Below are 13,428 nucleotides of genomic sequence, written 5' to 3' on the forward strand. Positions count from 1 at the left end.
TATATATATATATATATATATATATATATATATATATATATATATATATATATATATATATATATATATATATATATATATATATATATATATATATATATATATATATATATATATATATATATATATATAGTAAAAAACTGCAAATGTAAATAATAAATGTAAACTTTTATTCAGAAAACTCATAAATTCAAAAACATCATAGCAGAGTCACTCGATCCTTGTGGGCTTTGAAACCTGTCTTCTGAAGTTCGTCCTTGAAACGAAATGTTTGGGACGGCATTCTCTTCCAGTAGAGTCCTGTTTCATCCATATTAAAGACTTGCTCCGGGACATATCCATTTTCTTCTATCATTCCCGGAAACACATCCTCAACATGACGCCTCGCTGCTGCTCCGTCTGCAGAGGCTGCATCTCCATGCAGTGACATATTCCTTAGTCCGACTCGCCGCTTAAACCTCTCAAGCCAGCCCTTGCTGACAGCGAAAGCCGTACATGGTTGTGGGTTAGTCTGGCTTGAGGCACCGGGCAGAGGATCACCTTCGTCGTCGTCGCCGTCGTCTTCTTCCTCGTCCAGAACATTGACGTCGCCGTCACCACTCGCATGCACCATGGCATCAAACAAAGATTTAGCCTTACTACGGATTAGGTTTCCGTCCAGGGTGATTTACTTCGCCCTACAATCACGGATCCAAATAACCAGTGCATGGAGAGTGTTTGGGAGGCATCACGAAGGGCTTTACAAAACTTTTACGCTTAACTTGGCGAGAAGCGTATTGTATAGCACGAGATAGGCGTGGACTGAGAATGGGCATCCGTGGTGAATGGGCCAATGGGGAGTCGAGTATATTCAATGAGCATTCAGCTGGCCAATCAGCTAACCACACATCCGCCGGGCCGCTTCATTCAAATAATGTGACGCAAATATGTTGTATCTAATTGTGATACCTGACACATTTTTTTTACCAGAATAAAATGTCAAGTGGTACTTAAGTGTAAAAAGATTCATTACATACCATGGACATGGTGAGGGAGTTTATGTGGTGAACATCAATAATGCAGTATTGCCAGACAATTAGACTCTTCACATCGATGTACAGCTGATTCCAGATGGACAGGATAGACTCATAATATTGCATATTTCTGTTTAACGGAGAGAAAATAAAAATCCATCATGGTCATAATTCAGTTTGTCTGTCACTGAAAAGTGGCATAGTGGATGACAAATGATAATGAATGTAATCTCACACTTTAAATTAACCTTTATTCTCACACCGGATAGGAATAACTGCTTCCTGTTTTATAATTTTACTCAGAAAATGCTAGTTAGTTAAATGTGCCGATCATCTTGAAATCTAATGAATCTGCATGTTTAACCTCAGTCTTGTGGAATTCCTTTGTGAGGCTACAGTTTTTTTACCTACAGTTGTGGTCAAAAGTTTACATACTCTTGTTAAGAACATAATGTCATGGGTCTCTTGAGTTTATAGTTGTCACAAAAAAATCATGGCGTTTGGTTCTTTTATGACTTTATTATGGGTTAACAGAAAAAGTGATCAAATCTGCTGGGTCAAAAATATACATACAGCATCGTTAATATTTGGTAACAGTTCCCTTGGCCATTGTCACTTCAAAAACTTTGCTTTTGGTAGCCATCCACAAGCTTCTGGCAACCTTCTGGTCGAATCTTTGACCACTCCTCTTGACAGAATTGGTGCAGTTCAGTTAAATTGGATGGCTTTCTGACATGGACTTGTTTCTTCAGCATTTTCCACAAGTTCTCAATGGTGTTTAAGTCAGGACTTTGGGAAGGCCATTCGAAAACCTTAATTTTAGCCTGATTTAGCCATTCCATTACCAGTTTTGATGTTTGTTTGGGCTTCTAATTCTTGGCAGATCTGCTTTTTGATGATTCTTCAAATATACTTACAAACAATTGTTTGCCCTGTTGCTCTTGGGACCTGCAACTGCGTTGAAATTGTGTGACTTTCCTGACTTGTTCAAATCAAGGAATCGCTTTTTCAGATCCATGCTGAGCTCTTTTGACTTTCCCATTGTAGCATTTGTGGGCGTTTGCATCCAATGAGCCCTGTTTAAATGGCCCCAGAGAAGACACCAGCCGTAGCCACTCATAATCACTCACAAGAAGTTAAGAGGCCATGTTATGAATGTCAAATCACTGACACAACTTTCTAAGTCACCAAAATTGCTAATTTGTGTTGCTGTATTTATATTTTTGACCCAGCAGATTTGATCACTTTTTTTTAACCCATAATAAAGTCATAAAAGAACCAAACTTTATGAATAATTTTTGTGATAAAGAAGTATCTCTTGCAATCACTCTTTTAGAAAAAAAACAGAGTTGTAAAAATAACTGGAAACTTAAGAGAGCAATGACATTATGTTCTTCACAAGTGTATGTAAACTTTTTGCCACAACTGTAGATCTACAATGTCTTTTGTGTCTGTCTTTCTACTACAACCAAGGGAATTTCCCAAATACGGGACAAAATAAAATTCTAATCAAATCTAATCTATTACGTGACAAGATAAATAACAACAACAACAACAAACACTTTGGTGGAAAAAGAGCAGATGCATTTTGAATTATTATGTCTTACCTTGTAGCCAGATCGATGCTAAGTGGATTGGGAGGGGGGAGGATCAAGCACACTGATGGTACCACCATATCTAGACCACCTGGCCCTGTAACCTCCCATTTGCTGCGTTGATTGCTGTCCTTCAAAATTGCCTCATCGCCCTTACAGATCACCCTCTTTAGTAGCAAGAATAAACACAATTTGCAGCTGTGCAGGCTGTATATTGCATATAATAAAAGTATCTTCTTATCATATTTACATATATATATATATATATATATATATATATATATATATATATATATATATATATATATATATATATATATATATATATATATATATATATATATATATATATATATATATATATATATATATATATATATATATATATATATATATATATATATATATATATATATATATATATATATATATATATATATATATATATATATATATATATATATATATATATATATATATATATATATATATATTGTCTAAGATTCAGTGTGGAAAAATTAACCTGGTCTCTTTTGAAGTCACACAGGGCTTTCACAATAACAGGCTGGCTGCTTCTCTCTTCTGGGTTTCTGTCTTTTAGTCTAATGATGCTTTTGGACTTGCTTAAAAGATGGTGTACTTGCCTCTTGTGCTCATTTACCATTTCTCTCTCCATCTTAAAGTAAAATTAAAAAACAATGCATTGAGCTAGAAAAATTAGACAAAGAAAAATCTACTTAGATCTAATTTCAAAACTATGCAATCATAAATCTGTACAGTAATACCTCGAATATCGCGGCTTCAACTATTGCGGTTTCACTACATCGCTTTTTTTTCTGGGGGAATTTTTTTTGGTAATTACATTTTTTGTAAATTCATCAAATGTGAAAATCCACACTGAAACTCGCAAGTGGAAGCCACACCTTTCCTCTGCTTGTTACTAGAACTCAGCACTGAAGTAAAAAAATGATTCAGTGTAGCTTCCTTCTATGTCACATTTTCTTCAATGGTGGAAACTGTGAAAACGCATTGCTGAATAAACCAAATTTGAAAAAAGGAAGTCAGCACCCCAAAAATGGTCATACACTCAAATATTTCATTGGACTGCCTCGAATTGCGATTACAGCTCACGTTCGCTGGGTTTTTATTTGTTTCTGTAATATCACAAGATTAATTTCCATCCAGTGTTGCATAAATTTTTCTCCACCAAGATCCTACATTCATTATGGTAGAGTCTTACTGCTGTTTCCTCCATTGGTTCAGAAGGCTACGATTTTCTAGGGTGTATAATTATTGATTTAAACAGATTGGACAGATTAGACTGGAAAAACTGATGAGTCCATATTTGCCCTGTTCCATCGTGATGGGTGGATTTGGGTAAGAAGAAAACCAGATGAAGTGTTGTGCCCATCATTCCTAGTGCCGACTGTACAAGACTATGGAAGTGTTCTGGGGTTTGCTGCACTTGGTCAGGTCTAGGTTCACCAATGGTAAGTGCTCAAATAATGAGGTAAGCTAACTTTATAAATGACCAGATTATTTCATCAATGTTTTTTTCCGTCTCTGTACTATAAGGGTATACTCCAATTCAAACCTTATGTCATGGCATCAAGAATCTCTACTGGAGAATGCTTTCCCGCGCGGTCTGGCTCGACTTTCGTCAATTTGAGATCTTGGTCAAAAATTAATGCTGGAAGGAAATATATCTTGTGACGTTGCAGAAGCTTATCAAAACAATTCCACCGCAAACGCATAGTCAAGGCTAAAGGCGGTCCAACAAAATATGCGTGACTGTTAAATAATTCTTACTTATTCATAATTTATTAAATGTTATTTACTTGAAATGTAAAAATAATTAAACCATATCAATCTACTCTGATCCTTCTTTACTTTGCGGCTTCAACTTTTGCAGCTTCACTACATCGCAGAATTTTTCTGAAGAATAAAAAATGTCAAAATAGCATGTTGAAACCTGCAACCGAAAGAAAGATGAAAAATAGTCGTAAAAACGGCAGAAGAGGTGGTGAAATGGCAGAGAAAGGTGGATGCTGGGTGAGCTGAGCTTACAGCGCCAAGCGTCGGTATTAGCGGCGGACAGAAGCACTACTCTGCCCAGTCCGTTGCAATGCGGAAGTGCGTGACGTATCTCCAGTGCGCAAAGAATCTTTTTCATTTCTATCATTAAATATCTCGTGCATCCATTATTCAATATGGCTGGTGAAAAGTGAAAGGCTTGTAGTGAGGGAGGTGCAAGGAAGAAGAAAGCCATTTCATTTGAAACGAAAGTGGCAATAATAAAGAAGCTTGATGCGCATGAGAAAGTGATGAGCGTTGCACGGGAATACAACTTGAATCGTTCGGCCGTCAGTACCATTTATGAACAGAAAGATCGAAGAGCAGGACCCAAATATTGAACATTGCACAAAGGTTGGAAATCAATTGAGGCTCTGTTGCAAAAAACAAGCGTCAATAAAACTGTTGCTTTAACCAATCAGATTTCGATTTGGTGAAACTAAGGCCTTCTCACAGGCATAGGGATACGTCATCGCTTTCACCAACTATGATTGATAAATAGAGTGGACTAGCCGGAGCTACCAAACTGTAGCTGGAGCGAGCTTCACAAGCAAATAAATTGTTGTGTTGATTTAATAGCGGTTTTGTCAAACCTCAATGGCCGAAGGAGGAGAATAAATGGATTTCAAGAAACGCTGGACACCCTTAAGAAAGATCGGACAACTCCGAAGCAAGCAAGCCTGTCACAACCGGGAACGAACATTTTCAGCACTAAATCAAATAAAAACATATGCCAGAAATACAACAGGACTGGCCTGACATTCAGCATTAGCTTCGATGGCGATAGAAAAGTAGGAAAGAAAGGAGGATGGATTTTGTGTACAGATGAAAAGGATTTTTGGTGAGTAAAATATGGCTATATTCCAAAATAATATTTCAATTGTATGTGGTTATTATTGATGATTTTTTTATATGTATAAACAATTGTGTATGATGGCAATAAAAGCTTTTGAATTGACTTGACTGATGTGTATAGGTTTTATAGCCATGAAACAGTTTTGGGGGGTTGGATAGATTCATAGCATTGAAGGCGTCGGATTGAAATCCACGGCCCGCCACTGATTTATATTCATGTTAATGAAAATATATATACACACACAAACATAACACAATTTCATAAAGCATTGTGAGCGCAATTTTGTTCGTCTAAATGCCAGGCTTTGAGATGATTGACGAAGAGGTTTAGAGACGGATGTATGTTAATTGGTATTGAGATCCAAGTATGTGCGGCGCGTAGAGAGAAGGTGCTTCAGCTGAAAGCACTCTTTGTTTAGGGAACAGTGGAAACCTTAAGAGATAAATAGGGAGATAAAATTAAATATACACCACAAAAACACTTTGTACATCGCAATTAACCCCCTAATCTATTGCCTTGCGGTAGGTCTTGGAACCTATGAACCGTGATAAACAAAGTATTGCTGTACTTGAATACTGTAGTCCAGCTTTTTTATGTTGAACTGTGATGCTATAATCACATCACTAAGAAATTGAGCTAAGTATCATTATTACCCAATAATGCATATTAGTTCCAATTTATTTCTTTTCAGTGATATGTTATTTAAAAAAAGATGAACCTCCAATCCCTTAAGCAGATCAACCAGGTTTTTCAGGGAGGTGTTTTTGTCACAGGAAAATCTTTCATGGATGGATTCTCGCTGCCTCTGTAAAGATCTGCAGGTCTCATGTGCCTCCTTAAAGAACTTTAGAAAACAAAAGGTTGTACACAATTATTTGAGTCTTTGATGAAATGACTCATCCAACAAAGGTAAAACTTCCATATGTGATGATTTTTCAGATTTTCCAATATAAATAATTATTTATATGGGTCAGTAATTTCAATTGAATATTTCATATACCAGACAAACAGTAATATTTGAGATGTAAAGAAAAAAGTTCACGAGAGTTACGGAAAGAGTGTAATAATTATTTGAACCAGTGGTTCTTGACCTGGGTTCGATCGAACTCGAGGGGTTTGGTGGAGCCTTTGCCAGGTAGACACATTGACTCATCATGTCTATAGACGATAACATGCCCGCCTGACCATCACAGGATGCAGATTATTACGAGACATTGCTTGGTCAATCAGTGCTGCGATGAATTGATATAGAGTGGTACCTTGAGATACAGGCTCAATGTGTTCAGGGACTGAGCTCGTATGTTGATTTACTTGTATTTCAAATCAACATTTACCATAGCAATGAACTAGATACAAATTAATTCGTTCCCACCCTCTCAAAACGAAACACCAAAAATACGGATATTACAATGGAAATACATATTTTTATTGGTTGAAATTGACCATCTACTAACAGAGTGACAAATAACTAGGAGTTATGATATTTAATAATAAAATGAGGCATTATATTATACAACGGGGAGTTTGTGGATAGGAAGAGAAAGAGAGTGAGTGAAAAAGAGAGTCACTTGACGGATGCGCTCTTAACATAACATACATGTTAAATTTAACTTAAATTAACTTGGATTCCTATACACACTTAAATAAATTGTAATTTTACGTTACACTAAATGTCAAACTTGTTGCAAAGAAGTTCATGTATTCGGTGCAAACTTCCTGCTTCTCCATACGTATTGACGAGCCAGCTCGGCCACGCGTAAAGTACTCGTCTTTAACCTAAATACTGTGATCCTTCACCACTTTGCGACTTCAGTACATCACTGCTTTTTTTAAGTATGAATAAAATCATGTAAATGTCAAAATTCACGTTGAAACTCGCAAGCGTAAGACATGGATAAAAAAAAGAGCAGAAGTCAGAGCTGAAGATTTTGGCACCAAAGAACGTGTTCACAAGTTTTTCAAAAATGAGGTTGTCCTGTCATGTGTAAAAAGCTATAGGGGTGATCAATGACTGTGGTCAATTACATTACTTATGTGCCAAAAGTAAATCAACTATGTCTACTTCTTATAATGTATAAAATGGATGCTGCGTTGTCTAGGTGGTTTCCTATGTCTACATTCAACATAATTTTAATAGCTTTGTGAGCACAGGGAAAAGCAAGCATGTCTCTCGGCCACTTTTTATCCATATCTCGCTATTAGGTAGAGGCAGTCTTCTCCCTATTGCTAGTTATGCTCGTTGACGTCAATGAAGAGACGCTTTTCAGGCGCAAGAGGCATGTTGCACAGCCACATTTTAGCTTTACTCTTACTGCTGTGCCAACAGGCTTTACAAGTGCATACATCAGTGGAACCACCTGTCTTGGTCACATTTTATGCACACCTCGCTCCTTCTTTAGGAATGCTGAGATTCTTGGCATAGTTTAAAATAGTGGTTGGTAAATGGGATAACAAGCATTTTATGACTGTTAATCCCTATATAATGGGAGAAAAATGTCAGAAAACAAAGGTTTTATTGCAGCTAATTTCTCATTTAGACCTGAGAAGGTGAAAATGTTTTTACTGCCATAATTCAGCAATTCAGCACTAAAGTGGTTTCATCTCTCATCTCATATTTTGAACCGCTATACCCTCATTAGGGTCGCAGGGGGTGCTGGACCAAATCCCAGCTGTCTCCGGGCCAGTGGTGGGGGACACCCTGAATCGGTGGCCAGCCGATCGCAGGGCACAAAGAGATGGACAACTATGCACACTCACACTCATACCTAGGAGCAATTTAGAGTGTCTAGCCAGCCTACCATGCATCTTTTTGGAATATGGGACAAAACTGGAGAACTCAGAAAAAATCCATGCAGGCCCAGGGAGAACATGCAATTTCCACACAGGAGTACCAACCTGGATTTGAAGACAGGACCCCAGAACTGTGAGGCCGACATGCTAACCAGTCATCTGCGGGGCCGCCCTATATACACGTAACTATGTATATATAAATATATTTTTAAAAAATGGGGCCAAATATGTTTTCTCTTTTTATCTCTCCTATATGGCCAGCAGTTCGGAATTTTGGCTTATCCCATTTTTACGGGCAATCCCCTTTGCTATTTCTTCTTATTTGTTATGAGTGTTTAATCAAATTCCTCCTTTGTTTTAAAAAATGCTTGAAATGTTTTTAATTTATGCTTTGCAATTTTTCTCAGCCAGTTTCACATTTTTTTACATTGAATATAAGTCCTTAATACGACTGTGTAGGCATAGACTTACCTGGTTGAATGCTGCATTCTCCTTCAGATGCACATCAATGCATTTTGTAATTTGAAGCAGCCAACTCCACTGAGTCTGTAGTGTGTCTCTGTATGCCTTGAGAACAAAATGTAGACAGTAGAAATAAATATGGAAAATTGATTGTAAATAAGATTCAAGGTGACATTCAGTACATTAGCAAAGCAGGTGAACCGGACAGACCTCGATCTTGTCTGAAGCTGGGTGGTTGTTCTTTAACAGGGTGTCAACTTTGACCTTCAGTTTATTCAGTTGCTTTTCTTTCTCCTCAAGTGCACTCATTAGTTTCTATTAAGTAGACAACATTAAAATGGTATTAATCTGACAATTTACAACATTATAAAAAAAATTATTACATACTCGTAACTGTGACAAATAACTTCACATCAAATAAGCAATAATGAATTGCTATGAAAAACCATTTAATGCCAAATTGCCGCTTTTAAATGCATTACTAGCCTTAATGCTGCTCTGGGTCAACAGATCTTATGGCACTTACTGGGGATGCATTCCTCGCACCCCTTCAATGTATGTTGATTTAATATACCGTATTTTCTGCACTACAAGGTGCACCCAAGAGCCTTCAATTTTTTCAAAAGATGACTATGTGCCTAATAATCTGGTGCGTTTTATAATCTGGTGAACTTTATTGATGGATACATTTTTTGTCTGATTTATGTCAAAAACGCTCATTGGATTTTCTTTTTTAAAATTTTCTTTTTTCGTGTTTGACATCAATTAGTGCCTGTTGCATGCTGCGATATATAAACCAGCGTTTTCATTTCTACAAAAAAAGCTTATTATAAAGAATTGTACACTTTTATCCCTTGGAATCTTTAAAAATATTCTTTGTCTAATTTATGTCTAAAAAGAAATTTGATTTTTCTTTTTTGGGAATTTTATATTTTTGTGCTAGATATCAAGTTGTGCACGGTGCATGCTGGGATACTATAGTGACAGCAGCTAAAGTGTTTAAGTTATTAACAATTGCATGTTGGGGATTACAATAAAAATTGGATTGAGGACAACAACTAATCACTGTGTGATTATTTCTCCCTGTGTTTCAAGCAATTTGAAAATGCAGGGTGCAACATTTGTAGGCACCGCTGGAATTGCAGCTGAGATGACCAGTGTCCGTGACCTGCTCTTTGAATTCTGAGCCAGCTAAATCCAAACACTTCAAACCAAGGGGATGGCAGTGAGGAGAGGTGTTGCCGTTTGAGAAGAACTGGAAGTTGGCAGTTGGGTACTTGTCATCTGAGGCCAAGCTGAAATCATCAGAGAGACAGTAAAGATGTGCCAGTTCAGAGTTCAGTCCTGCAGAGTCAACAGAACTTCTACAGCGTCGACGAAATGGAGAAGTTACACGAAGAGGTGGTAGGAACGTTGAACAACCTGATGGAAATAACCTACTAGAAATATGTGATTTTCCTAACATATTGAGAAGTGTTAGACGGAAATCGCATCTATCATTAGTGGCTCACATTGTGAAGCACCTAGAAAGAGAAGATCTAGGATGAAGAGGATGAAGGCATGTCTGAATTGTTGAAACTGAAAGATAAAATATCAGATATGAATTATAAAGTAAAAAGAGATGAAAAGAAAAAAACGGGATCAAAATTGGAAGAGACTCCAACAACTTTGCCCCAGCTGCAAGATGTTGCAGACCCTAAAGGGGGGTGTTTCTCCCCAGCCAAGCCCATACTGGCGCAAAGACTTCAAAATTGCCGGCCAAATAGGTGAACCAGGCTAGAAGGACAAGCTGACATTCTCCAGCCTTGTTCATCAAATTAAAAATGGACTGAATAGAGGTTACCAGGATGTGGAAATCATTGATGCAGTTATCAGAGCTATCTCCTCCAGTTTGTAGTTACGAAATTACTTGGAAGAAAAACCTAACCTCACCCTTCCCACACTCAAATGCATCCTACCTACGCGCCCATTTTCAGGAGAGGAGTGCTACTGACCGTTATAAAGTTAGCTTCCGAAGTACAGCAGATCAAAGAGACTCCCCAAAGTTTCTTAATGCGAGTCCTTGGTCTTAGGCAGAAGGTACTATTTGCATCCCGAGAAGCAGAATCAGGACTCCAGTACGACCCAAGTTTAGTCCAGCGTATGTGCTCGCACACAATACTTACTGGGCTGCAGAGTGACGGGTAACTATGCAGCCTCCCTTGCTGGACTGTAAAACTTCAGATGAGCTGTTACTGGACAGGTTAAATATCGCATGTGCAAATGAAGTGGAAAGGAGAAATAAAGATAAGTTCATCACCCCACAGAGAACGACACAGGTTAACAAGGTACAGTCAGAAGACCTACGACCTACTAATAGCCCTGTAGAAGAAACATCTAAAATGTCCCCTGAAGTACAAGCGGAGCTGATTGAACTGAGGAAAAGTATTACCTCTCTTAAAGATCTCAGTGCCGAGATAGCTCAGATCAGACACTACAGCAGCCTATGTTCTAGCCTCAGTCTTACCCCCACCTTCAGTTAGAAGACCAATGTCGGACCCCCTGCCACCTTCTGCTCAACGAAATTACTACAGCCAGCCCCCAGCAGCCCACTGGAACACAAGCCGCCCTGCCTATGTCCCGAGGAGATGTTTGGATTATCAACAGGGAGGGCGAGATTTGCACTGCACACACTGTTATCGCTGTGTGAGTGGAGAACATTTCCAAGATGGATGTAAAATCCAAAAAGTCAGACCACCAAGAGAAGCCCCTTTGAACGGTGTTGGGTTTATTCTGTATTACTATTATAAATATATTTGTATTAATTCATTTCTTTGTTAAATCATTCTCTTTCTATTTTCAAAGTGTTGCGAGGTCACGAGTATTGCCAAGTCATCTTTAACCTGGACGGCCTGTTCCAGGATGATTATACAAACAATCCACCCAATCTGGGTCCTTGAGATTTGGTGGGCCCTTGGTGACGAGGCCAGGGCTATTCGGCCAATAACAAGAATGTTGTTATCGTTATGTAACCTTACATTTCGGGTTTTTCTGTATGTAACCATTATATGATTATGATTATATTATATGATTCTTAGGTCAAGGAAGTTGTATAATTACTCTAATCTAAATGTTGTTAGGTCTAGTCTCCTGTTTTTGTTATTGGTAAAATACTTTGATTGTTATTGTAGTCCCAGATGTTGTTTTTGCTCATACGTGATGGAATGATCAACAACTCTGTAAATTGTTTTGATTCATGGCAATAAGAAGCGTACGAAAACGTCTATTCGAGGAGACGTTCGGAAGTTGTAAGGTGACACTTGCTGACTCTCCCCTTCGGAGGCTTTTATCTGTTGTATCCATTTCTATTTAATTAAATGTCAATAATTGAATAAGATGTCTGCCTGCAGTTATTGATAATTACGGACGAAGGTAATTATTAATGAACCTAACAAACGGCTAGTAGCCCCTTCAGGACGAGTGTCAACCATGAACAAGGAAATGTCCCCTTCGACTCTGCCTTCCTCACAGATGTGTTGTTCAGTGTCAAATGCAAATGCGGCAGCTGCTGCGTCAATCAACTCCATACCAAAAGAAAGGACTATAGCAGAAATAACTCAGGAAAAGGAAGGTGTGGTCCGTGTGCGTTGTGGCACATCCAGTCCACTGTCCATCGCCAATCCTTGCAGCATACAACAGCAGCAGATGGGAACTCAGCAAAACCTGATGGTGGAACTTGCCGATTCAAAAACAAAGATCAGACGACTTAGACAAGAGCTAGAAGTGAGGATTAAACAACTACTGGACAACAGACACAATCAGGAAAACATGGAGGGAGAAATAAAGAGGCTCCAGCAGGAGAATTTGATGCTGCTTGTAGAAACCTGTGTAGCTCGTGTCTACCGCGATGAACTGAATGCGCTGAGAGAACGCGTAAGCAAAGGTGACAAGCTGGAGAGTGAGTGGCATGCTACAGGGAGCAAAAGCACAAGATGGAGTTTTACAATGCCAAAGTGGAGGATCTCAAAGAGGATAACACAATATTGCAGGAAACCAAAGAGGTGTTTGAGGATCAATTGGCAGGCTCAGATCAAATCCACAAGCTGGAGAAGCACAGCCTGCTGATGAGAGCCCGGAGCTACAATATAGAACAAGGAAGGGATGCAGATCGTAAATGCATTGAGGAGCTGCAGGATAAACACTTGACTTTGTGTTTAGCTCAGATGAGGAGCATGGAGGCGCCACAGCACCTAGAATGCGAGATAGAACAACTATCTAAAACTAATGACAACTTTCAGGGGCGGCAGACTCGAAGTGAGGAGGTGAGTGAGCAGATCCGCAGTCGACTGTTAAAACTGGAGAAGGAGAACCAAAGTCTTCTCCAGACTGTCGAAGAGCTCAGAGCTGTCCATATTCACAACAGCATGCAGTCCGACATACGTAGTCACTACAGTGTGAAGGATGATGCCCAACAGTCACTTTTGTGTAGTGGCTGGAAGTTATTGATAAAGGAAAACATGTCATTTACACAGCCAGTGAAACAGAAGATATCTAATACCTTGTCACCTGGGGTTTTCATGAGTATCAGCTCACATAAGAGGATGCAAAGTGACGATTTCGCAAGGTGTTCAGAATAACCACCAAGTGGAGAGATATTTGG

At 38.5% G+C, this 13,428-nt stretch overlaps 1 protein-coding gene across 2 annotated transcripts in view; it reads right to left on the reverse strand.

Moving 5' to 3' along the window:
* The window catches only part of dspb (desmoplakin b), a 57,597-nt gene that overhangs the window by 36,006 nt on the left and 8,163 nt on the right, over positions 1-13,428 (reverse strand). For both annotated transcript variants that reach the window (XM_077717363.1, XM_077717364.1), the window contains exons 6-11: positions 9,000-9,104; positions 8,799-8,894; positions 6,256-6,381; positions 3,132-3,284; positions 2,621-2,775; positions 1,017-1,143 (exon numbers count right to left, since the gene is read on the reverse strand). In XM_077717363.1, the coding sequence (XP_077573489.1) occupies positions 1,017-1,143; positions 2,621-2,775; positions 3,132-3,284; positions 6,256-6,381; positions 8,799-8,894; positions 9,000-9,104 (762 nt within the window). The remainder of the gene's footprint in view (positions 1-1,016; positions 1,144-2,620; positions 2,776-3,131; positions 3,285-6,255; positions 6,382-8,798; positions 8,895-8,999; positions 9,105-13,428) is intronic.

This window comes from Stigmatopora nigra, chromosome 5 (assembly GCF_051989575.1).
Source record: "Stigmatopora nigra isolate UIUO_SnigA chromosome 5, RoL_Snig_1.1, whole genome shotgun sequence".
In the NCBI taxonomy this organism is placed as follows: domain Eukaryota; kingdom Metazoa; phylum Chordata; class Actinopteri; order Syngnathiformes; family Syngnathidae; genus Stigmatopora; species Stigmatopora nigra.